General features: G+C 42.7%; 1 protein-coding gene across 5 annotated transcripts in view; it reads left to right on the plus strand.

Annotated features, from left to right (window-relative positions):
• Positions 1–26,970, plus strand: part of LOC134345730 (PDZ and LIM domain protein 5-like) — a 268,407-nt gene that overhangs the window by 82,312 nt on the left and 159,125 nt on the right. For all 5 annotated transcript variants that reach the window (XM_063046860.1, XM_063046864.1, XM_063046865.1 and 2 more), the window contains exon 3: positions 8,907–9,058. In XM_063046860.1, the coding sequence (XP_062902930.1) occupies positions 8,907–9,058 (152 nt within the window). The remainder of the gene's footprint in view (positions 1–8,906; positions 9,059–26,970) is intronic.

The raw sequence follows: 26,970 nt of genomic DNA on the forward strand, positions 1-26,970 counted from the left end.
AATTTAGCAACATAGTGGAATATGGAGCAACATATGATCTTTTGGATGAGCCTAAAACATCAACAATTCCAACCTTCAAACCCCCACTTCTCTGCCCTCACAGATACTACTCAACTCTGAGTTCCTCCAGCAGGCTGCTCATGGCAAAGATTAGTGGTTTTGCAAAGAAGTTGCTTTCGTGGCAAACCTTTCATGAGACTGGGCATTGCAGAGTACTTGGCAAAACAGTAGTCGTAGTCTCTGTTGCATCATAAGAAATATGGCAGCTAATTTTTCAGACCCACCAAGTCAGCACATGTAGCAATGTGGCAGTGACAAGCTAATGTTATTTCAGTGTTTGAGGGATGTGTGTTGATCATATAGCTGTGTTCTTCATTGTCAGGCCATAGGATCCCTGGGTCTACATTCCAGAGCAGAGGCTCACAACCTGGGGTTCACGGATCCCTCTGTTAATGGTAGGAGTTCATGGCATTAAAAAAGCTGGGGAACCCCTGTTCTGGAGGAAATTGAACTTTGCTCTAATATCTCATCTGAAAGTTAGTGCTTTAACCAGAAAAATTATTGGGACACAAGGAACTGGATGCTGGAATATGGAGCTAACAAACAATCTGCTGGAGGAACACAGCAATTCGAGCAGTATCTGTGGGGCGGGGAAGGAATTGTCGATGTTTTGCTTTGGGTCCTGATGCAGGGTTTCAAAGTCAAAGCCTTTGGAGTAATGTCCACCCAAACATCTGACCCCTGACCCAGATGAAGGGTCTTGGCCCAAAACCTCAACGGTTTATTTCCCTCCTTATATTCTGTATACCCCACTAAGTTTCTCCAGTGTTTTGTGTATTGTTCCAATGCAGTAATGCTCAAAGTGCCATCTTTCAGAAGAGATCGTAAACTGGGATTCCATCAGTTCTTACACCTGGTCATAAGGTTCCTTGGCTGTGGGACTTGAAGTCAGACTTGGAGTATTATCAGCTGATGCACAGCCATCACTGTGCAGATGAATTAAGTTTACTTGGTTATTTGCTGTCTAAGTGCTTGAAGTCTGAGTCAAAATAGTGAGAAAGGTCAAAAGGCAAGAGTTTTGATTTGAATGAGTTAGCCATTGAATTCTGTAGTTGTTTTGCAAGAGTAGCAAGATGAAGCTCAGCTGCTACAATAACTAGTTCTCTTGCTGCTACACTTGACTGTTGGTGTTGGAGCCTGCTCCTCAAGACTTTGACTAATGATGGAAGTTCTTTGTAAAAAAAAAAGAGACATGGACAGCATTTGCTTGGATTTCATCAGTCTTGCAGTTAGATACAGAGCATGGAAACAGGTCCTTTGACCCACTGAGTCTGTAACACCCATCAAACACACTGACTGATCCCATTTTATTTTCCCCGCATTCCCACCAACCCCTTCCCCCCCCCGAAATTTTACCATTCATCCCTACGCACTATTTCTTAGAGGAAAATGAACCACAACTAGAGGGTGTAGGGCTAATGTGTGAGTGAAACAATTTAAAAGAGACCTAAGAAGCAACTACTTCATGCAGAGTTTGGTAGGCATATAGAACAAGCTGCAAGAGGAAGTGGCCAAGGCAGGTAGAGCATCGATATGTAAAAGACATTTGGATAAGTACATAGGTAGGAAACGTTTAGAGGAATACGGGTCAAACACGAGGAAATGGAACTGTTTCAGGTCAGAACCTTGGTTGGTGTGAATCAATTGACCTGAAAAAGCCCATTTCCATGCTGTGTATTTTTATATTAGCTACACCTTTTAGGATCACCTGAAATACATTCCCTGGAACTGTCACAGTACTATATATGAGTAATCATTGCACAGTGATCAAATCACAAGAGATTCTACAAATACTACAAATCTTGAGCAACACACAAAATAATTGAACTCAGAAAATCAGGCAGCATCTATGAAGGGGAATAAACAGTTGATGTTTCAGGCCAAGACCCTTTGTCAGGATTCAAAGTGTTGTCTGATCAGTTTGATTTCAAATTTGCCCTTCCCTACTCTAGTCCAATTATTCTTTGAAGCCTGTGTTCTTACATTGTACGAGTCTTTAGTTTTTACTGCTGCCTTCCCCTGTTTTAGTCCTGATATTTTTCCTGTTTTAGTCCTGATACTTGGGCAAGTTTCCTTTCTGTGGACTCTGTCTACAATTCTCGTTGCCTTGATAAAACAGCCAGTGTAATCAAAGGCCTCTCCCATCTCGTCCTCCTTCAAAGAAAGGGGCTTCCCTTCCTCCACCATCAACGCTGCCTTCACTTCTCTTCAATATAGCACACATTGGCCCTCACCCCATCCTCCCACCACCACACTAGGGATAGGGTTCCTCTTGTCCTCACCTATCACCCCATCAGCCTCTGCATCTAACACATAAATCTCTAACCTGCTATCTCCAATGGGATCCCACCACCAAGCACATCTTTCCCTCCACCCCACTTTCTGCTTTCCGCAGGGATCACTCCCTATATGACTCCCTTGTCCATTCGTCCTTTCCCACTGATCTCCCACCAGGTACTTATCCTTGCGAGCAAAACAAGTGCCACACCTGCCCCTACACCTCTCTCACTATCAGTCAGGGCCCCAAACAGTCCTTCCAAGTGAGGTGACACTTCACCTGTGAGTCTGTTGAGATCACCTGCTGTATCTGGTGCACCCAGTGTGGCCTCCTGTATATCAATAAGAACTGACGTAGATTGGAAGACCTGCACTCCATCCGCCACAAAAAGCAGGATCTTCCAGTGGCCACCCATTTCAATTCTACTTCTCATTCCCATTCCAACATGTCAGTCCACGGCCGCCTCTACTGCCGCGATGAGGCCGCACTCAGGTTGGAGGAGCAGCGACTAATGTTCCATCTGGGTAGCCTCCAGCCTGACTGCATGAACGTCGATTTCTGGAACTTCTGATAATTACCCCCACTCCCTCCCCCCCCCCCCCCCACCGTTCCCTATCCCTGTTTCCCTCTCTCACCTTATCTCCTTACCTGCCCGTCACCTCCCTCTGGTGCTTCTCCTTGCTTTCTTCTGTCCTCTCCTATCAGATTCGCCCTTCTCCAACCCTTTCTCCTTCTCCAATCAACCGCAGCTCTTTACTTCACCCCTCCTCCCCCCCCGTTTCACCTATCACCTACCACCTTGTACTTGTTTCTCCCCTCACTCCACCTTCTTACTGTGACTTCTCCTCTTCCTTTCCAGTCCTGATGAAGGGTCTCAGTCTTTAATGTCGACTGTTTACTCTTTTCCCATAGATGCTGCCTGGCCTGCCATTTTGTGTGTGTTGATTTGGCTTTCTGGCATCTGCAGCTTTTCTCATGTATGTGGAGAATCTGGGTTGTTTTTGACTGCAGAAAGTTAAGGGGCAGGTTTAAAAACAGCATGCAAGGCAGAAAAGAAGGTATTGGGGTTAATTCCTTTTTCTAGCTCTCGGTCTGTAGCCTTGAACTACTTATCCAAGGTTCTGATGTATTTCTGCTTCAAACACTTTTGAGTGGTAGCTTTTAAGTGAGAGGAGGTCAGATAGATTGTTGCTAAAGCTGGGGAATTTTAGTCAAGAGAGCAGACTTCCTCAGTTGTTTTCTTTGGCATAAGGGAGGCTGAGGAGAGGTTGGGATATACAAAATTTATGGAAGGCTTAGAGTGATAATAGAAATGACCCGTTTCTCTGAGTTCAATAACTAAAGGACTTGGAATGAGGAAAATTATCAGAAGGATTAGAACATTGACTGTAGAACATAGAAACAGGGCCCTTTGGGCCACCATGAAGTGCTGAGCGAGTTAAGCTAATGACACCTAATCCCTTCTGCCTGCACATGGCCCATATCCCTGCATTCTCTGTATAGCCACCTAAAAGCCTCCTAAAAGTCTGCATTACTTCTCCCTCCAGCAACATAGGTTCTTGATTAGCCAGGGCATCAAAGGATATGGGGAAAAGGCAGGGGAGTGGGGATGACTGGGAGTATTGGATCAGCCCATGATTGAATAGTGGAGCAGACTCGATGGGCCGAATGGCCTACTTCTGCTCCTATATCTTATGGTCTCATTAACACACCTGGCAGCAGATTCCGGGTACCCACCAGAATCTGGTTTATTGTCACTAACGTTAGTCATGAAATTTGTTTTGTAGAAGCAGTACAGTATAGGCATAACAAATTACTAAAAGTTAGAATAATTTAAAAAATCAACAACACTCACAGTATATTAAAAAAAAAACTATCCCTGTACAGCTTGGCACCGTAGTTGCCAAACACTTGGACCAAAGGGTTTGTATCTATGTTTCTGTGACACTACCACCTTTGAACTTCTCCCCCCTCACCTCAAATGAAGGTCCTTTAGAGTTAGTCACTTAAACCCTGGGAGAAAGATGCAGGCTATCTACTCTGTCTGTGCCTTTTATAATTTTAAGCGTTTTTTAAAATCAGGCTTCCCCTCAGCCTCCACCGCTGATGCAGGGTTTTAAGCCAAAACGTGGACAATTCCTTTCCTCCCACAGATGCTTCTTGACCATCGAGATCTTCCAGCAGATTGTTAGTGCTTTCTTCACCAGCACAATAGGCTGAAAGTGCTCTTTTAGTGCTGGAGGTTTTAACAGTGATGCCGGGCAATCTGCTTGCCTGAGGAGTACAGAAATAAATAGTATTACGTCACTTTGTCATCTTGGGTAGAGGATTACATCTAACTATCTCTGTATCAGGACAGGCTGACATTTCACTTTGTGCTGACATCAGCCAAGCTGTTTTTGAATGCTTGAGGTTGACCATGAGGTCATGTTATTGGAAGGCAATAATGGGAAAAGTGGTATCCATTCGAATTGGTTTCAGTTCATGGAATGGAAGACTGGCGTATGCTGCACCATCCCCTGTGCAAGGTGGGGCATGTGACAAGTTACTGTTGCAGAATGGCTTGTACTTGTGATTATACTAATATATTGTGTTAAAAAGGGCTGCTTTTCTTTATTGAACATCTGAACTACTAGCCATCCTTAAAGGGGAGCGACTTGGTTTTAAAAGGGATGTGTAATAACTTAAACACATAACAATGTTACATCTGTCATAAAGTCACAGGCAGATTCAGCATAGAAATAGGCCCTTTGGCTCACCTCATCTAATGCCAAAATGCCAACCTTGTCCATCTAACTAATCCCTTTTGGCTATGTAAGCATTGTATCCTTCTAAGCATCTATCTAAATTCCTGTTGAACATAATTATACCTGATTTCATCACCTTACTGACAATTTAGATATCAACCATTTGGGAGGGGTTGGAGAGTGGGGTTAGTAATTTGCCCTTCAGAACTCCTTTAAAACACTTTCTTCTTCAACTATCTACATTATCTATACCTTGTATAATCTTACATACTCTGTCAGGTCATCAAATCAGTCTGTTTCACAATATGAAAACAATCCCAGCCTATCCAATTTCTCTCCCATTGTTAAAGTTCTCCAATCCAGGCAGCATTTTGGTGAATCCCCTCTATGCATTCTCAAGTGTAATCATGTCCTTCCTCACTTTTTTAGGGTCTTTTGAGGGTTGGAGCTTGTGCTCGGTGGCAAGTATGCGTTATCTTGTCATGCATAGAGCTTGGAATGTGATTTTTGACAATGCTCCTTCAAACCCTAATTGGTAGGTATCGTATTGTTCATTCAAACCCATTGTCCTTGCAACTTGTCACTCAGCCTGTCACCAAATGAAATTCAGAAAGATGTAGCTCATGGCGGCACTCAAGATGGCACAATTGAACCAGAGTAATACTGACCTTTTTATTTTGGTAATTTGCAATTGACCAATGGCTATGGTCAATTGAGGGGGAACATGATGGGATCACATCTTAAAATTTAAACAAAAAAACATTTTTTTCAAGGTATCTATGGGATGTGGGTATGGCAGGCAATATCAGCATTTATTGTTCATTTCTAATTAGCCTTATTGAGGCAGATGGCGTCTTCATTGTTGCATCTGTGGGGACTTGGGCCACACTGAGCGCAAGCAGCAGTTGCTTTCTGAGCTGAAACAAGTGAACCAGGTGCCCTTCACAACAATCCAGCAGTTTTATGGTAACATGGGCACACGAGACTCCAGGTGTTGGAATCTGCAGCAAAAACTAAACTACTGGAAGAACTCAGCAGGTCAAGAAGCATCCAGTCCTTGCATATCACTGTTATAGGATTATTGACCAGACGGCTTCTATGTTAGGATGGAACCTTGACCTGACACACTACCACAGCTTGGCCTTGGACCATTTTGTCTGCTTGCACTGTACGTTATCTGTAACTGTAACTCTACAGTACATTCTACATTCTGTTATTGCTTTTCCCTTGTACTAACTCAATGCACTGTTGTAATGAAATGATCTGAATGAATGACAGACAAAACAAAGTTTTCACTGTACCTTGATAGAGATGACAATAATAAATCAATTTATGATTTACCAAATGTCTCCACAGATTGTGCTTGACCTGCTGAGTTCTTCAAGGAGTCTGCTTTGTTTTTGCTCCGGTTTCTTGGGGTTTGTTGTTACTGGTTTGCTTATTCTAGATTTATTTTGTTACTTTTTCGTCAGCTGCTGGGTTAGCATTTGAACTCACCTCTGGGTCAGTTGGCCAAACCAAACAACTTCGGTTGTTCGTCCTGTAACTTAAACATTTTGCTAGCAAGTTCTATAGAGTCTTTCACTTCGTTACTGTTATACTCTCCAAAATACTCATCTGCTGGTGCTTGCAGTTCATTGCTGCAAGGCCTTGGAGTGTACTGAGGGAGCAGGTCGGACGATCCTATCCTTTGCAGTAGAGGCCTGAGGGAGCTCAGTCACCCTGGGAGCGGGTCAGATAATCCCATCCGTTGCCTGAGGTTGTATGATCCACAGTTTTTGCAACACAACAGTCTGGGGAGGATTTGTTTAAACCCATGTGTTAGCTACCTAAACATATTGCTCAAATATGTTTTGTTGAGATAAATCACTTGGATTTCTCAAAGCCCATTATTAACAGGCAGAGGGTATGCTTTTAAATATTGGTCAAGGCCGTAAAGGAACTGGGTAACATGTGTTTCTGTTGCTCTCCACCATTTCCCCCACAATTTGCTTTCTCCCATTCTAAAGTGAAAGGCTGTAAATCTCCACATTTGCTGTCAAGCAAAGGTTGCTGATTCAGTGCTAATATGTGACGTGATAAATGCTAGCAGGTGCACTGGGTGACTTAATCATCTTCATACATGAGTGGAAGCTTCCAAAACAGCTTGCAGGATAATAAATTGGGAAGACAGGGTCTGTGCTCTACAAAGCATGGAATTCTCCTGTGGTACTCCTTAACAATACTTGAGAAATAGATATTGATTGCAACTTCCTGTCTCCCTGCATAATATGGTCCGGAAAAAGCAGAATGGTACTTTCCCTCAATGTTCTGCCGTTGTCATTGAATCCTTACCATTCAGCTTTAAGTGTGTAACCCACAGATTCACCAAGCACTTCACAGAAGGAGTCTTAGAGTCCCACGACACTGAAACAGGCCATTCAGCCCAATTAGTCCCTGCTGACCAAGATGTCCATCTAAAATGGTCCCATTTGCCCATGCTTATGGCATGTTCCCCTCTAACTTTCCTATTAATGTACCTGTTACATTACTTTATTCTACCTGCCTCAACCACTCTCTCTGACAGTTCGTTCCATATATGCAACAACCTCTGCATGAAGAAGTTACTTTTCAGGTGATTAGTCTTTTCCCTCTCGCCGTAAGCTTTTGCCCCCCTGGTTATAGACTCCCTGGCCCTGGGAAAGAGACAGACTCCTAAGCCCTTTTGAAATCTCCTACTGCACGGGATCAAAACTGGACAAAACACTCCAAGCACAGATTAACATGTCTTGTACAACTGCAACATAACGTCCCAGCTTTCTATACTTGGTGCCCTGATTTATGGTCGATGCACTGAAAACCTTCTGACCACCCTGTCTGCTGATGACACTAGTTTGAGCAAACTAGGTACTTGTGCTCCTTGGTCCTTCTGTTCTGCCCCACTCCTCTGGGCTCTGATGTTCACTGTGAAGGTCCTATCCATGTTTGACTTCCTGAAATGCATACCTCACATGTATCTGAATGAAACTCCATTTGCCAATCCTCACACTCTTACCCAGCTGATCAAGAAGCAGCTGTAATTCTTGATGACCACCTTCACTGTCTGATACTGCCTTTTGTGAGTTCAAGCCTCACGCCTTCGTCAGGACTCGGGTCTCAGCCCAAAACATCGACTGTACCTCTTCCTATAGATGCTGCCTGGCCTGCTGCGTTCACCAGCAATTTTTATGTGTGTTGCTTGAGGTATTCCATCATTTATGTTTTGGCCTCGATACCAATGAAGGTGGAATGGTGTTAAATAGAGCAATTGAAATTTCTCCGATTTAGAGTGAGATGAGTAAGGGCAGTTAAGGTCCACTGTGTAATGTGTTGCCAATGTTGTGTAGTCTGCAAAATATTGTATAACTTGCTTACACAGACCCACCTAACAGATTAGGATACAAATGAAATCAAATTGATGCCAGGTAGAATATTAAATTGTACAGTGCTGGATCAGGTCCTTTCACTCACAATGTCTGTGACAAGCACAATGCTGAATCAATCCAAATCTTTTCTGCCTGTGCATAGTCATTATCCCTCCATTTCCTGCATATTTCGTGATGAAGGGTTCCGCCCTGAAACGTTGACTGATCGTTTCCACGGATGTTGCCCGACCTGCTGAGTTCCTCCAGCGTTTTGTGAGTCCTGCATGTTCATGCCTGTCTAACAGCCCTTCACGGTTCCAACTCGCTACTTTAGCTCACTATATTGTGTGCACATTTTTTTTGGGTACTGATCATGGTAAACTTCAAATTCATTTCATTTGTGGCTGATTTCCTTCCCATTTCTTTTCTTTTCTGCAGCTGTCGGAAGGTGGGAAAGCTGCGCAGGCCAGTATTGAGGTTGGAGATGTGGTTCTGTCCATTGACGGGGTCAGCGCGGAGGGGATGGCTCATCTGGCAGCGCAGAACATGATCAAGGCTTGCACTGGATCTTTGAAACTCAGCCTTCAGAGGTGAGCGTCTGTCATCCATGTTTCTGGCACCCAACTACTCTCATTGCTTGTGTTGTGAATCAAAAGAGAATTGTTTTGTTTGGAAATTGGCTTGTGAAATTGGGAGGGTCACCATCTTTAATAATGGTCACATCAGTGCATAAGTAATGAAGAGGCACTGGATGCCCCCCACTTCGTCCAAGGTCATTGATTCCTCAATAAAGCTATGTTTAGTTGACTCTAAATCTCTTAATTTAGCTGTGAAGTTGGGCTCTGGGGTGTGGGAGATTTTCTTTATACAAATAAGCAAGTTAACACCAGAGATGAATTAAATTTAATACAAAGAATTTGGTTGGAGTACATTGGTGTTTTTAATAAATGGCTCACTTTCTAATTTCTCACGATTAAGTATGTAAAACTATTTCTGATACATTATTTATTCCAGCAAAGGCCATTTACAAAACTATTTCACTGAACTGAGTGTGAAGTTTATTGATGTGATTGTGATTGTTGTCTTCTGGAGTTTCAAGGTCTACTGCTACCCTGTAAATTGTTGGAATGGTGGCAGTGTAGAGAGGATGCATGGCCTCATTCCATCTCTATTGGGAACAAAATCTGGGAATTGCTTCCTATCAATTTGAGTGTTGTGCAGATGAGGGGGTGTGTTGAGAAGGAGACCTAACAGTTTTTTTTCTGGCTGGTTGAAGCAGTTAGCTCTGCCCATGACCACAAGGGAGTAAGATCAGCAGTAGGCCATTCAACCTATTAAACCTGACCCTGCCATTCAATATAATCATGGCTAATCCATCCCAGGTCTCATCTTCTCTGTCAGTTCCCGCAGTCCTCAAATGCATGATAATTGAAGAAATTATCTACCTCCTAGTCCCCTAGCCTTCATGGACCTTGGGTAGAAATTTCCTTAGTTTCTGCAGCATTGTGTATTCATGTTTCCCTTGTAAAGCATGGGTTTACTCGGAGAAATTTGCATAGTCTTCCTCTCTTAACTCTGCACTCTCCGCTGAAAAAATGACAGGTTGCCTACTTCACACAGAAGCTTGTCTCCCACTGTAGCTGGTGTGAGCGGCAAAACCAAATCCCTCTCCCTGACGCTAGATGTGGGTTAAGGTAGGGTGTGGCTGAGGAGGGTTTGGGTAGTTAGAGTTTGAGTAGAGAGTTGTTAGAATTGTAATAGCCACTTCAAATGAAAACACACTGTTTGTTATTCTAGCAGTTGTGGGAGTGATGATAAAAAGCAAATCAGATTCCAAGTGTTGAGAGTTCATTGTAAGTTGTATGTTTTAAGTATTAAGATGGAATGCATGCTTTTGACATCTTGAACCCTGTAAGGCAAACAGCTCCTCTGTTTAAAAGCACCGATCTGCAAGTCCAGATTCTGTTCTGAAAGTAACTTGATCATTGGTAACTGAAGATGCAACCCAAGCTAAACTGGGTACTTGTCCTTTGAAATTCTTATGGGGCCTGATTCTCATTCTTGAGCAAGGCTTATAAATTGTACTTGGGTTATTTGTAATATAAATGCTTAAATTTAATTTGGATAATTGTAAGATTCTGTGCATTGCCTGTAAAATAGCTGTGCAATTGGTGAAGTACAAAATGGAGAATATAAAATTGATGTCAATGATCAGGAGAGGCAAAACCTACTGGCTGTCAGAATCGCGTACTATCAGTCGTGGGTGCAAGGGTTGCAAGGCGGGTGCGGTTTTTATTGGAATTGGTTTATTGTTGTGACGTATTGAGGTACAAGCAGAAGTTTTTCATTCTGCCATCCAGACAGTTCATTGCATACATAAGTACTTACAGATAGTAAGAAGGAAACTGAATATAGTGTTCCAGTTTGAGGAGGTAAAATGCAAGAGTCATGCCAAAATCGATAGGGAGATCAGTAGCTCATCTTTTAGATTATGTGCATTGTTATTATTATTGTTAACACTCTATCTTATAGAGAAATCACTGTAATTCCATTTCACCTTGATTATGATCCAGGTAGATATTCAAATGAAAACACACTCTAATTCATTTTGCATTTTAGCTTGTTTGCTTTTGAGTGAATGATCACTGCTTTGCAAATAACAAAAATATGAACATAGAATAGTACAGCACATTACAGGCCCTTCGGCCCACATGTTGTGTCGACCCTCAAACCCTGCCTCCCATATAACCCCCCACCTTAAGTTCCTCCATATACCTGTCTAGTAGTCTGTTAAACTTCACTAGTGTATCTACCTCCACCACTGACTCAAGGCAGATTTTTTTCTTGAACAATGAGTGTAAAATCAACTTTCCCTTTTGACTTAAAGTTTTCTTCAATCTACCAGCACTTCATAAAATTGGCTCATATTATTTTCATTATGAAATTGGTAGGGTTAGTAATAGTGAAGTTATTTATTCAGTCTTAATAGCATGGACTAGAAGGTCTGAGATGGCCTGTTTCCGTGCTGTAATTGTTGTATGGTTATTGTTAACATCGATCATAATTATTGAAGTTCAAAGTTCAAATTCAAAGTTCCATGTAAATATATTACCAAAGTACATATATGTCACCTTTTACAACCCTGAAATTCATTTTCTTGTGGGCATTCACAGTAAATACAATGAAACCCCATAGAATCAATGAAAGGCCGCACCCAACAAGACAAATAGCAATGTACAATAGACTGGTCAAATACAAAAAGAAAAAAAATAAATAAGCAATAAATATCAAGAACATGAGATGAAGAATTCTTGAAAGTGAGTCCATAGGGTTGTGATGGAGTGTATGAAGTTATCTCCTCTAGTTCAAATATTCTTAATGTTTACAATACTTAAGAGACATTTAGACAGGTGCACAAACGGGCAGGGAATTGAGAACAAGCAGGCAGGTGAGATTAGTTTAGATTTTGCACAGCGGTTGGCACAGACATCATGGACAGAGGAACTAATTAATCTCTGTGCTGCACTGTTTTGTGTTCTGTGAATTCTGGAGGAGTGAACCTCTACTCTGGAGAAGTTACAGGCACAATGCATATTGTGATGTCGGCCAGCTGCAGTCGGAAGGGTGGCGTAGAGCCACAACCTCACAGCAACCGAGACTCCTTTTCAATCCTGGGAACTGGGAGGAGGCCAATCAGCCTCTCAAGCATGTCATATCTTTCAGTAAGATCATGGGACTTACTCCATGTGCTTCGCACATACTCTTTACTATGTTTTCTGTCAAGAGATGGTCAAACCTTAACTTGAGAATTGACCTAGTATCAGAAGTAGGTTTCTACAAACCTGCCACAGTAGTAATAGATTTATTATTTATATATATTTTTATATACACACACAGACACACACCTTCTAGCTATCCTCCTTTCCCTCCCCCACCTTTTTATTCTAATGTCTTCCCTCTTCCTTTCCAGTGGTGAAGAAGGGTCTTGGCCCTAAACGTTGACTGTCCATTCATTTCAATAGATGCTGCCTAACCCGCTGAGTTCAGCCAGCATTTTGTGCCCCACAGTGAAGTGTTTGTTTTGCATGTTATCTAGATAGCATACACAAGTGTATCTACGTAGCAAAAAGACAATGCGCAGTAGTGTAACGGTTACAGAGAGTGCAGTGCGGGCAGGCGAAGTGGATGGGCAACTTTGAGGTAGATTGTGAGATCAAGACCATAAGACAAAGGAGCAGAAGTAGGCCATTTGGCCCATCGAGTCTGCTCTGCCATTTTATCATGAGCTGATCCATTCTCCTATTTAGTCCCACTCCCCCGCCTTCTCACCATAACCTTTGAGGCCCTGGCTACTCAGATACCTATCAGTCTCTGCCTTAAATACACCCAATGACTGGGCCTCCACTGCTGCCCGTGGCAACAAATTCCATAGATTCACCACCCTCTGACTAAAAAAATTTCTTCGCATTTCTGTTCTGAATGGGCACCCTTCAATCCTTAAGTCATGCCCTCTCATACTGGACTCCCCCATCATGGGAAACAACTTTGCCACATCCACTCTGTCCATGCCTTTCAACATTCGAAATGTTTCTATGAGGTCTCCCCTCATTCTTCTAAACTCCAAGGAATACAGTCCAAGAGCGGACAAACGTTCCTCATATGTTAACCCTCTCATTCCCAGAATCATTCTAGTGAATCTTCTCTGTACCCTCTCCAACGTCAGCACATCCTTTCTTAAATAAGGAGACCAAAACTGCCCACAGTACTCCCAAGTGAGGTCTCACCAGCGCCTTATAGAGCCTCAACATCACATCCCTGCTCCTATACTCTATTCCTCTAGAAATGAATGCCAACATTGCAGTTGCCTTCTTCACTACTGACTCAACCTGGAGGTTAACTTTAAGTGTATCTTGTACGAGGACTCCCAAGTCCCGTTGCATCTCAGAACTTTGAATTCTTTCCCCATTTAAATAATAGTCTGCCCGTCTATTTCTTCTGCCAAAGTGCATAACCATACATTTTCCAACATTGTATTTCATTTGCCACTTCTTTGCTCATTCTTCCAAGCTATCCAACTCTCTCTGCAGACTCTCCGTTTCCTCAGCACTACCGGCTCATCCACCTATCTTCGTATCATCAGCAAACTTAGCCACAAAGCCATCTTTTCCATAATCCAAATCGTTGATGTACAATGTAAAAAGAAGCGGCCCCAACACTGACCCCTGTGGAACACCACTTGTAACCAGCAGCCAACCAGAATAGGATCCCTTTATTCCCACTCTCTGTTTCCTGTCAATCAACCAACGCTCTATCCATGTATGTAACATTCCCGTAATTCCATGGGCTCTTATCTTGTTAAGTAGCCTCATGTGTGGCACCTTGTCAAAGGCCTTCTGATAATCCAAATGTACAACATCCACTTCATCTCCCTTGTCTAGCCTACTGGTAATTTCCTCAAAAAATTGTAATAGGATTGTCAGGCAGGATTTTCCTTTAAGGAATCCATGCTGAGTTCTGCGTATCTTGTCATATGCCTCCAGGTACTCTGTAACCTCATCCTTGACAATCGACTCCAACAACTTCCCAACCACCGATGTTGAGCTAACAGGTCTATGATTTACTTTTTGCTTCCTTGCCCCCTTCTTAAATAGCGGAGTGATATTTGCAATCTTCCAGTCTTCCGGAACCATGCCAGAATCTATCGACTTTTGAAAGATCATCGCTAATGCCTCCGCAATCTCCACAGCTACTTCCTTCAGAACACGAGGGTGCATTCCATCTGGTCCAGGAGATTTATCTACCTTTAGACTATTTAGCTTCCTGAGTACTTTCTCTGTCGTAATTGTGACTGCGCACACTTCTCTTCCCTGCCACCCTTGAGTGTCCGGTATACTGCTGATGTCTTCCTCAATGAAGACTGATGCAAAATACTCGTTCAGTTCCTCTGCCATCTCCTTATCTCCCATTACAATTTCTCCAGCATCATTTTCTATCGGAGTTCATCATGTGGGAGATTCATTGAGGAGTCTGATACTGGGATAGAAGTGGAACATACCTTCGAGCTTGTATCTCCTGCCTGATTGAAGAGGAGTGAAGAGAGAATGAAGAAGTGGAAGGGGGGAGATGGTTTGGCTTTATGTTTGCTGCTTTCCTGAGGCAGTAGGAAGTGGAGGGGAGGCTGGTATTTGTGATTGACTCACAACTCTGCAATTTCTGCTGGGCTTGGGCAGAGTAGTTCTCATACTTTGTGATGAATCTAGGTAGGAGATGTCTTTGAAAATTGGTAAGAGTCATAATTGTGATGTATTTCTCTGACAACAAAGGTTAATAGACTTGATTATCTGAAGTATACAGATATTAGTTGTTTGTCTCCAGTGGTCTGGGTCTTGTTTCTACTCCACTCAAATCTACGTTCCCAAAAGTTGAGCAGTTTTGACCAGAGGAAGGTGTTTTCCCCAGTTTACCTCAGTGAGTTGGGCACAAGTTTAAGTTGAGGGAGAGTGGAAGGGTTATGTATAAAGTTATACAGCACAGAAATGGGCCCCCATCAGCCCAAGTGGCCAGTGCTAACCAAGATGTCACATCCAAGCTAGTCCCATTTGTCAGCATTTACCTATAACCTTCTACACCTTTCTAATCTACATACTTGTCCAACTGTCTTTTATAAATTATTATTGTGTCGTTCTCAGCTGCTTTGGTGGTTCGTTCAAAATGGATACCACCCTTACCGTGTTTATAAATAAATAAGTAAGTAAATAAAGTTGTTCCTTCAGTTCTTATTACATCTCCTCCTTCCTGCCTTAAACCATTCCCTCTAGTTTTTGATGGCCCAATTTGGGGGGGGGGAAAGACTATATACATTCACTTATCTCCGTCCCTCAAGATTTTATACACCTCTTAGTCTCCTGTATTTCAAGAGATGAAGTCCTAGCCTGTTCAATCTCTCCTTATAACTCAGTCCCCCACATGTAAATCTTTTCTGCATATTTTCCAATGTAATAGCATCTTTCTACAGCAGGGCATCCGAAACGGAATACTCCTGTGCCTCTTCACCAGTGCCTTGTCAATGTGTGTTCTGTTTATCACTGTCCAGGGATGAGGTGGTGTTTGAAGTTCTTAAATGTATTGGAGCCACTTTCAACACTGGGTTAAGACTTAAAAAAAAATTAAAGTGACTTGTTGTTAGAGAGAGGGCAGGGGACTGAGACTTAGCAAAGCAAACTATCCAGTGCATGAGACTAGTATAGAAGCATCTTGTCTCCCTGCAGTGAAATTCCTTGGCTTTGAATTATTTATGGCAGGGAGGTCTCCCCCTGCATGCCTTTCCCCAGCTGACACTAAGTAGCCCAGTAATAAGCTGCTGAGCTGCTGATTATATACAACCAGTGACCAAAGTTGAAAGGTGGAGGGGAAGCAGAGGATTTGCCTTCTCACGTGATCTCGGCACTCTGAGCATTTGCATTCATTTTTTTTTGTTGGGAGAAGTTCCCAATTCAGACAAGTAAATGAGGCTTGTGGAGAACATGTGCTGCAGTCTTGAAGAAAGGCTACCTCTTGACCTTTTGAATAGCATTGATGCTGATATTCTGCCTGCTTATAAATAGAAAGCAAGTTTGAAATTCTGTAGCCTGGTAACACAAAATAATGTTGTCTTGCTCCAGGCTGCTTGCAGAGCTGTTGACAAATATTGAAATTGCAAGTGCCTGTAACAGTACAGTGTATTTTTGCAGACACTTGCAATTTCAATATTTGTCAATTTCATTTTTCCGTGAGAACAGATCCTTTCGATGTTTTCTCATCAATAAATCGAGGCTTTTTCAAAATAATCAATACTTTTGTCCTCTGCTTGTAGCTGCATCCTGATCAATAGCTTCTACATCACACCTTCAGAAAATGTTGGTCCTATTCAGAAACAGATTAGTTTGTTATATGTACTTTCCTAGTTCATGGTCTTATAGAACACCACAGCTCCTTTGGCCCATCTACTCCATGCTGAAACATTAATCTGCTGAGTCCCATCGACCTGCACCTGGACCATAGCCCGCATACCCCTTCCATCCATGTACCTAACCAACCTTCTCTTAAATGATGAAATCAAACCCACATCCACCACTTGCGCTGGCGTATTACTTCATACCCTCACCACCATTTGAGTGAAGAAGCTCCTGCTCATGTTCCATTTAAATATGTCACCTTTCATCCATAACCCATGACCTCTAGTTGTATCTCACCCACCCCCATTGAAAAGAGCCTGCTTGCATTTACCCTCTCTATATTCCTCCTAATTTTGTATACCTCTATCAAATCTCCCTTCATTCTTCTATGCATTCTTCCAGATGGAAATTTTTCTGGTCACTGTGGCACCGAACTGTAGTCGCCATTGAGGTTGTGGCTCGGACTTGGTTGATTTTTAATTCCTAGGTATGTCTTTAGGGATAGTATGGGGAATTAGGGGTCTGGTTAGGGTTTAAGGACAGCGATGTGAGGGAGTTGTAGGTTGCCTGGAGTCTAGGCTTCCACTAATACACTCGAAGGCCAGTGACGTGGATGTAGGACAAAGGACATCCATGGTCTGATGTCAGGACAGCAGACCACTGAGGATGTGGACTAATGAAAACCCCCCTCCTGCCCCCATTTCAGCAAGTTGCCAGCAAGTTCTGAGATTGGATTTCCATGCAGGCAGGAGGCATGTGCAACAGTAACCTCCCTAGGTACATGAATCAGTGAGACCCGAGTTCTAGTGTTTGGGGTCCTGTCATCAAAAGTGGATGCAAACAACAGAGTTTACTGTTGTTCAGTGTGCATGTGATAAATGAATATGATATGTACCAACATGCAATGAAATTCCTTACTCACATGAAGCTCACAGAGCAACAGTGTGTATGACAACCACAATCATGAGTGCAGAACAGCAGAATGGTGCAGAGATTGAAGTGTAATCTGAAGTAGTGCAAGAAGAAATGCTGAAGTGACAATAACACTGTCTTGCATTATTTTGTTTGATGGAGATGAGAAGTGTTGGACTATGAACTTGCTTCACTGATTGATATTGCAGTTGATCATGTGTGTTCAATCCTCAAACATCCTTGGATTATGTTGGTTATTAATGCAAATAACACATTTTCCTGTAGGTTTTGATGTACATGCAATAAGTAAATGAATTTGAAACTTATTACTCAGTCTCAAGAGTACTCAGCAACTGAGCGTCCATAGTAATCTGAAGACTTGCAACCTGCTGAGGAAAGAATGTTTTTCTTCTACTAAATGTCCACTTCTTATCCTGAGATTGTGTCTCTCTGGATGAAGTAAATTTCTTCCAATGATAATGGCTTTCAAACGCTAAAGTGACAATAAAGGAACAATCGAGAGAAGTGGAGTTAAGTGACCGAGAACTTAGCAGCTCTAGGAAGGACTTATGAGAGATGTGCGATTAGACTTCCGAACCAATCTCTTCTTTCAGACCCCTCTCTGGTCTTCTTTATCATGAGGTAATTGAAGTCTGGTATTCCTTTTGACAATATGCAGGATTAGAAATAAGACTTTTACTTATTTCTGATGCATAGACTTGATGTTCTCAGTGCCAATCTGAATGTTACTCTGCTTTGAACTTGCACGGGCAGAAGGTTCCGAAGAGTTACTGTTGCTTTTTAACGTTGATGTCATTATTTTCTTCGAGGACACTTTCTAAACCTCCTTGAGGGTTCTGTTGAGGGATTCAAAATACATTTATTATCAAAGTATGTATAATATTTACAATCTTGAGATTCATCTCCTACTGAACTTATTGAACTGAAAAATAAATTCTGAGATGTTGACAATGATTTAGACTGATAGTACCTCCTACTTTAGAAGGCTAAAGAAGTTCAGTATATCCTTGATGACCCTCACCAATTTTTCCAGGAACACAATAGAAAACATGCTATTCAGGTGCACTGCAGGCTGTCTGGCAATGGTCCTGCCCAAGAACAAAAGAAGTTGCAGAAAGTTCTGAATGCAGCCCAATGTTCCCCTACTGGCTGTCTACACTTCCTGCTGCCTTGTGACTGCAGCTAACATATTCAAGAACCTCTCCCATTTCGGTCATTCTCTCTTCTTTTATCCCCTTCTCTCCCCCACCCTCCATCCCCTTTCCATCATGCAGAAGATACAAGAGATTGAGAACACATTCCATCAGGCCAAAGAATCACATCTATCCTGTTGTGTCCATTTCTTGAGTGGACCTCTCTCATGCACTAGAGATGAGCTCTGATCTCTCAATCTACCTTGTGAGGCCCCTTGTACTTTGTTTGCCCGTGCTGCACATTCAATGTGAGTGCAGAAGTATATTTTTGCATTATTTTGTTTTCATTTAATTATGCCTCAGTTTAATTATGTATGGAAGGATCACTCTGGGTGGCTTGCAAACAAACACCTTTGACTCTATCTCAGTACATATATAAATAATGAACTAATTACCATAACCAATGTGGTGAAAAGTCTTTTAAGATGGCTCGATCTGAATTGTTTGGATGACTTCAATGAATAGAACACTAAGCCATTGGTTGAATGGTGATTTCACTTCTCATAGTATAGAGTGTTGGACAATGTTTTAGTTGGAACATTGTCGGTTTTCATTTTGAGAAGCAAATGTAGGGCAGACAAATAAATCATTTTTTTCCCCTGACTCTGAGAAAGGGAATTCTTTTCCCTCCAGAATAAACATCCCCGCACAGTATGATTTCTGTGCCTTGCTTTGAAATGCAAAGTGAGAATTTTTTGTATTTCAAGAATAGACTTTATTCATAAGAAAAAAATTATATAAAGAAAGAAACCGTGCAAAAACTTTGCATTCATTGTCGTTACATTCAGTGGTGTGTCCTCCTGGGGCGGGGGTGGGGGTGCTACACTTCATTATTTGAGGGGCTTCCCCACTGAATTCTGCCCCTCCATGTGTGGTGGAAGTAGGGGCCGAGGTCCTTCGGCACAGAGCCTTGGGATTGACGTAACCAAGCTTCACTATGTCCCTCAGCGCGTAATCCTGCAGTCTGGAATGTGCCTGTTGGCAGCATTCCCTTGCAGATATTTTGTTGTGCTGGAAGACCAACAAGTTTCGGGCAGACCAAAGGGCATCTTTCACAGAGTTGATGACCTTCCATCAGCACTTGGTGTGTGTCCACGGGAACAGCCCTTGATCATCGAGTCCTTTGATATGCAGCTGCTGGGGATGAACTGAGGATATGAAACCTTGCATCATTCTCGACGCTTCTTAGTAGGTGACCGTCTATTCCCTGCTGCAGCTGTCCTAAGGACACTGATGGTTTGGGAGGTGGGGGGGTGGGGGAGGAATATGCCTTTACTTCTGGAACAGGAAGGCTCCAACCCTCTCACCGCCATCAAGCAAAGTCTTGTTGATTGTTGATCAAATTTGCTGATGGGAAATTCTGGCAGATGATTTGGATCGTTTGCTCAGCAAGCAAACGTGTACTCATAGCTTTCTGTCCCACTGTGTCTGCAGTATGATCTGCACTGACCACTGCCTGATGGATTTGTACTTATAGGTGCCCCTTTGGAAGTTCTCTCCTGCAAAGGACAGGTAGTGCAGCAACATCCAGCTAACAGGGACTTAGTGCAGTAATGGGGAAAGGCCTATCTACTGCAACACCCACGTACCAAGTATCCACACACTACCTGATACAGCCATATCATTAGAAAGGAATGACATAGGATCGGATGGGATGAGTTAAGAAATGGCAAGGGTAAAAGGACCCTAATGGCAGTTGTATACAGGCCTCCGAACAGCAACCGGGATGTGGATTACAAATTACAGCAGGAGATAGAAAAGGCATGTCAGAAGGGCAATGTCGTGGTAATCGTTGGGGATTTTAACATGAAAGTGGATTGGGAAAGCCAGACCAGTACAAGAGAGAGAATTTGTAGGATGTCTAAGGGATGGCTTTTTAGAACAGCTTGTTGTTGAGCCCACTAGGGGATCGGCTGTGCTGGATTGGGTGTTGTGCAGTGATCCAGGTGTGATAAGAGAGCTTAAAGTTAAGGAACCCTTGGGGAACAGTGATCACAATATGATCGAGTTCACTTTGAAATTTGAGAAGGAGGAACTAAACTCCAGTGAGTCAGTACCTCAGTGGAATAAAGCAAATTACAGTGGAATGAAAGGGGAACTGGCCAAGGTTGACTAGAAAGGGACACTAGCAGCAAGGACATTAGAGCAGCAATGGCTGGAGTTTCTGAGAAAAATGAGGGAAGTGCAAGACAGATATATTCCAAATAAGAAATTTTGGAATGGAAGAAGGACACTACCGTGGCTGACAAGTGAAGTCAGAGGCAAAGTAAAAGCAAAAGAGAGGGCATACAAGGAAGCCAAAGTTAGTGGGAAGATAGAGGATTGGAGGGGGTTCAGAGAAGAATCACGAGAATGATTCTAGGAATGAGAGGGTTACCATATGAGGAACGTCTGGCAGCTCTTGGGCCGTATTCCCTGGAGTTCAGGAGAATGAGGGGGAGTCTCATAGAAATACTCCAAATGCTAAAAGGCATGAACAGATTAGATATAGCAAAGTTATTTCCCAAGGTAGGGGAATTTAGGACAAGACGGCACGTCTTCAGGATTGAAGGGTGTCCATTTAGAACAGAGATGCGAAGAAATTACTTTAGTGAGAGGGTGGTAAATCTGTGGAATTTGTTGCCACAAACGGCTGTGGAGACCAAATCATTGGGTGCATTTAAGGCAGAGATAGGTAGATTCTTGATAAGCCAGGGCATCAAGGGGTGTGGGGATGACTGGAAGAATTGGATCAGCCCATGATTGAATGGTGGAATGGACTTGATGGGCTGAATGGCCTACTTCTCCTATATCTTAAGGTCTTATAAAGGTGATCATCAGGATGACTTCAGCATTGGCTACACTTTTGCCCCCATTCGCTGGGGACTTGTGCAACTTGACCCATAGGGCTTGCTGCATCTTGGATTCTAAATAACTTGAAAGGCATCCTGCATGATTACCAAGGCAGAAGAGCGGGAAATGGGCCATGCCTGCGTCAAATACCCTGAGAGCAGATCACACCTGATGACCAAGTTCTTCCCAGTTATTGACGGAGAACACCATTTCCACCAATCTACTTTTTGTTTCACCTTCCCAACCTTCTCCAGCCAGTTCTTGTTATGCAGCTCAGATCCCCAGTACCTCAGATCTGGCGGCGGTGAAGGAGGCAGTGGATAGGTTAGGGCCAGTTGCTGAAGAGCGTGGCGTAGCTCTTTCTGTGGTTGACTCTGGCCCCTGGCACCAGTTCAAGTTAATGGTCATTCAGCTGTACACATGTGTGCTGCCAAATGAGATAACATTCGTCCTGACCAAGGTGTAAAACACAGTACATATAACTCATACACAACACGTAAAGTAATATTACCACAAATACATTAATAAATAATAAACTGCACATGTGATACAAGTTTTAAAGACAAGTAAACAGTATAATTCTACTGGTGCTTCATACATAACGAGGTCTGGGTGGCGGCAGTGATTTCAGTAGCCTTATGGCCTGATGGAAGAAGCTGTTGCCCATCTCCCATCCTACCATTTCTCGTCCTAATGCTAAAGTACCTCCTGCCCCATGGTAGGGGATCAAAGAGATTATTAGACAGATTGGAGGGATCACTGACACTGCTAAAGACCCTGCATGCACAGTGCTCCAGATAAATATTTATAATGGGTGGAAGAGAGACCATGATCAACTTCTCGACGTTCTTTCTTATATAAAGGGTCCAAAACCCCTCTCGGCATAATTCTCCCCCCCCCCCACCCCCCAAAACCAATTTTTGGAGAGCATACCCATCATGTACATGTAATATTCGGTCCAAGCTGGCCAGGCAGGCAGCCACTTCTTTTTCCTGAATATAGGTGATGTTATCCCTAAGCAGTGCATGGCACTTGTAGATTTTCCTGTCTGCCACAGTGCAGTTTGGGTGCTGGTGGATTACCTGTCTCAGAGCAGACTTGAACTGACTGGCAATGGCCTTGGAAAGGATCTTGTATCTACTTTCAGCAGTGAAATTGGCCTCCAATTTCTGATCTCCTCCCTCTCCCCTTTCTACTTCTAGATGAGGGTATCGATGCCCTTCCTCATGGAATCTCGAGCTGATTTGGTGTCAAATATTGGACACATTGGGGAATTGTACTTTTTAAAAATTAAAATAAGTCTCGTGGTTTTAAAAAAACTACGAATTGTGATTAAAATAACTTGTGGAGCAGTAACTTTGCTCTTTCAGCTCTGGATTATTTTAATAAATCATTAGTGTGGCTTCAGAGCTGTGTATCAGACATGGCAATAAGTAGCACTAGACCCCACGGGGGACTGTATTGGCTCTCTTCCCATTTACGCTATATACCTCGGACTTCAGGTACAACACTGAGTCACGTCATCTGCAGAAATTTTCTGATGCCACAGCAGTAGTTGGATCTATAAAGGGAGGATGGGAGAATGAATACAGGGCTCTGGTGGTGGACTTTGTCAAATGATGCAAGCTGAATCATCTGCAGCTCAACAACAGTGAGACAAAAGGAGATGGTGATGGAACTTAGGAAGACTAAGCTTGTACTGCTCCCTGTTACTATTGAGGGTAAGAATGTTGTTTGATAGTGAGGACCTACAAGTACCTGGGGATGCACCTTAAAGGCAGACTTGAATGGAGTACCAACACAGAGGCTGCACAAGAAGGGTCAGAGTCGCCTGTACTTCCTGAGGAGATTGAGGTTCTTCAGAGAATGCAGGCCTCTCCTTCACATGCTCTACCAGTCTGTTGTTGTCAGTACAGTCTTCTGTGTGGAGGTGTGATAGGGAAATAGCATCAAACAGGTGATGCCAGCAGGCTCAATAAACTGATTAGAAAGGCTGGCTCTGTAATTGGAGTCAAGCTGAACACACTGGAGGGTGTGGTAGAACAAAGGACCCTGCCGAAAATCCTGGCAATTCTGGACAATGTCTCCCACCCTCTGTATGCCACCTTGGCCGAACAAGGTCTAGTAATAGACCCAGACAACTGCGCTGCTCCAAAGAGTGCTATTTGAGGTCATTCTTGCCCTCAGCCATTAAGCTCTATAATGAGTCAACCTATAGCCAGGGAAGTAATGACCCCCTCCTGTTAGACTGCTTGTGGTAACTTATTTTTTATAATTTATACTTCTTTATTATTTATATCTGTGCTTGTAATGCCACTGTGATGCAGTAATTTCCTTTGGGATCAATAAAGTAACTATCTTTCATTATAGTTTATTGCATGAACAATGCAAATTAAATATTTACCGCACTCAACAACTTAACTTCATTTAGCCACTTAAATGAGCAGTGGTGCCTTAGACATTAATACTTAAGCATACAAGACTGGTTTATTGCATTTTCTTACAAATCAGTTTGCTGTTTATTTGTTTGTGCTGTTTATTTGTTTGTGCTGTTTACAGTGAGGGTTGATAGACTAAGGGTTCGGTAGTTGGTGGTGGGTAAGATTGGGAGTAGTCTCCAGCCCCATTGTCAGCATTTTCCCAGTTTGGAATAGTTCAGGGTTGTGGAATCAAGAACTGGAGGCCGTAGGTTTAGGTTGAGAGGGGAGAAACTTAATAGGAATCTGAGGAGCAATTTGTTCTCCTGAGAGGAGTATTTATATGGAACAAATTGCCAGAAGAAGTGGTAGAGACGGATACATTAATAACATGTTTGAAAAGACATTTGGATGGGTACATTGATGGGAAAGGAAAGGTTTAGAGTAGGGGTTCCCAACCTGGGGTCGATGGACCCCCTTGCTTTAAAAGTTTAGGTCCATGGCGTTACAAAAAAAGGTTGGGAACCCCTGGTTTAGAGGGATTTGGGACAGACACAGACAAATAGATTGGCGTTATGATCAGCTGAGATGAGTTGGACTGAAGGTGCTGTTTTTGTGCTTCTCTGTGACTCTACATTGCAATAAAGAGCAGGGGATGAGTGAACTGCATCCTAGTTCAAAGAATTGATACTTAGAATTTACTGTTTTACAGTGTGGAATATTAGTTTGAAATCACTCACCACACCAAGAATATCCATTTGCTTACTGCGATTCAACAGTTGGCGTGTTGGCATAATGCTTCTGATGGAGTCAGGAAAGGCCTACAGAAGGCCGGCAATGTTAGGAACTGGATTGGTCAAAAGAGGTAGCCCTTTGTGTCCAGGCCTGATTTGAATAGAAGACAAAAAAGAGTGGAGACTTTTTTTAAAATGGGATTAATGGTCTGTGCAGACTCAATGGGCCAGCACACTGAGATCATAACAAGGATTCCATGTAGAATGTATTGCTGCAATTACAGAGAAAGTGCAGTGCAGGTCTACATATCAACTGCAAGGCCCATGATGAAGTAGATTAGGACATTGAACATTCATCTTTAATCTATGAGAGGTTCTTTCAAGAATTTGATAACAGTGGGGTAGAAACAGTCCTTGTGTTACGCGCTTTCAGGTTTTTCATCTTCTATCCAACGGGAGAGGGGAGCAAAGAGTATAAACGGGGTGCAATGGGTCCTTGATTATGTTGGCTGCGTTCATGTGACAATGAGAATTGTAGACGGCAGCAAAGGAAGAGTGACAGGTTTGCCTGATGGGTGGGACTGCATTTACAACTCCTTGCAGGCTTCTGTAGAGGATCTTTGGGATTTTCTACCAAAGGAGATCTAGAGATGGTGGATGTTTGTGGGAGAGAATAATTGAATGTGATGAAGTCGATAACTTTTTTCAGCCACGATTTTACTGAGTGGTGGAGCACACTCTCAGTGTAGTATAATTGACTCCCCTCCTAGGCCAGTTGGCTACTTGCGTGGGTTTTGAGAGTGATTGTGCAAGATATTTAATGAAAATAAGGGGATGCTTTCCTGTCAGGAAACAAAAAGAACTCCTGGAAGCCCTGTTAATGGTTGGTTGAATGGTGAACTAAGTCCTAGTGTCGGTTTGCTATGTACAGTTGAGCCGGATTGATTGCAACAGTAACTGTTTAACTCTGCCATCAGATGTTTCGATGAGCAGAAAGTAATTTGCGCTTTTTCAGAGTTTGTCAGAGGCAAAGCAAATTTAGTGCCAGACAAGCATCATGTGGTTCAATTTCTGCCCATCTTGAAAATACAAAAATACTATTTTTTTAAAAAGTGCCACTAGGACAGCTTCTACCCTCCTGTATTAGACTATTAAACAGCTCCCCAATGTGATGAGTTGGACCCCTTAACCTCTCAATGTTCCTACTTGTGATCTTATTGTTTACCTGCACTCTACTTTTCTGTAGCTGTTACTTTATTCTGCACTGTTATTGGTTTGCCTTGTTCATCCTTGATACACTGTGTATTGATTTGATCTGTATTCGCAGTTGTAGAACAAGCTTTTCACCGTTATCTTGGTAGATGTGTCATTAATAAACCAATTCCAGTTCTACTATAAAAATATGCACGTTGCACTTACATTGTGTCTTAATTGTCCTCTCAAAACCCAGGAGTTTAAGGAGCATCCTTACACAGGTCAAGAACTTTAGGAAAGGAATTCCCAGAATTCTGCTCTGAGGTCACCTGCAATTAAAATCAGTTAAATTAAGGCATGGAACAGGCCAGAATTTAGGAGGGTCTCAAAGGTTGATAGGTCAATCTGAGGTTGCAGAGGTAGGAAGGGACAAGACTGGGAAGGGATTGAAAACGAGGATGTGAATGTTGGAATCAAGGTGTAGTTAATGCCATTGTCATGCCAGATGTTGGCACCTGGGTTCCAACACACATTGATCATGTCAGTGCGTCAGTTCTAACATTGCTGGCATATTGGGAGAGTTAAAACTATACTTGTAAAGGATATAAAATTGTTCTGTTGTCCCTAATGCAAGTTTCACAGCTGTATCAATACAAAAGGCAATGGAGAAAGTCAGCATGTATGAAGGGAAGTGGTCAGTCCACACTCAGGTCAAGAACTTGCATCTGGACTGGGAGGTAGCTAGCATACAAAATGGTGGAGGGAAGATGTGACAGGTGATTGGTGGATCATAGTGAGGGAAATAATAAGCAGATGAGGGCCAGAATGATGTCGGAAGCTGGGAGGTACTAAGTAAATGTATTATCAAAGTATGTATATGTCACCATATGCTACCTGAGTTTAATTTTGCTACCCTGAGGCATTTACAGTAGAACATAGAAATACAATAGAATCAATGAAAAAACTGCACAGTAAAAGACTGACCAGCTAATGTGCAAAAGAAGACAAAACTGAGTAAATATAATAATAATAAATAATACTGAGAACATGAATTGTAGAGCCCTTGATAGTGAGTCCGTAGGCTGTAGGATCAGTTCAGAGTTGGGGTGAATGAAGTTATCCACACTGGTTCAGGAGGCTGATGGTTGAAGGCTAATGACTGTTCCTGAACAGAGTTGTGTGAGGTAGGCTGCAGATAATAGAACGTGATAGGAGAGGATGGTATAAAGAGAGGGAGGTGGGGAGGGAAACCAGAGGGACGAGTG

The sequence above is a fragment of the Mobula hypostoma genome, chromosome 4, assembly GCF_963921235.1.
Source record: "Mobula hypostoma chromosome 4, sMobHyp1.1, whole genome shotgun sequence".
NCBI classification, from domain to species: Eukaryota; Metazoa; Chordata; class Chondrichthyes; order Myliobatiformes; family Myliobatidae; genus Mobula; species Mobula hypostoma.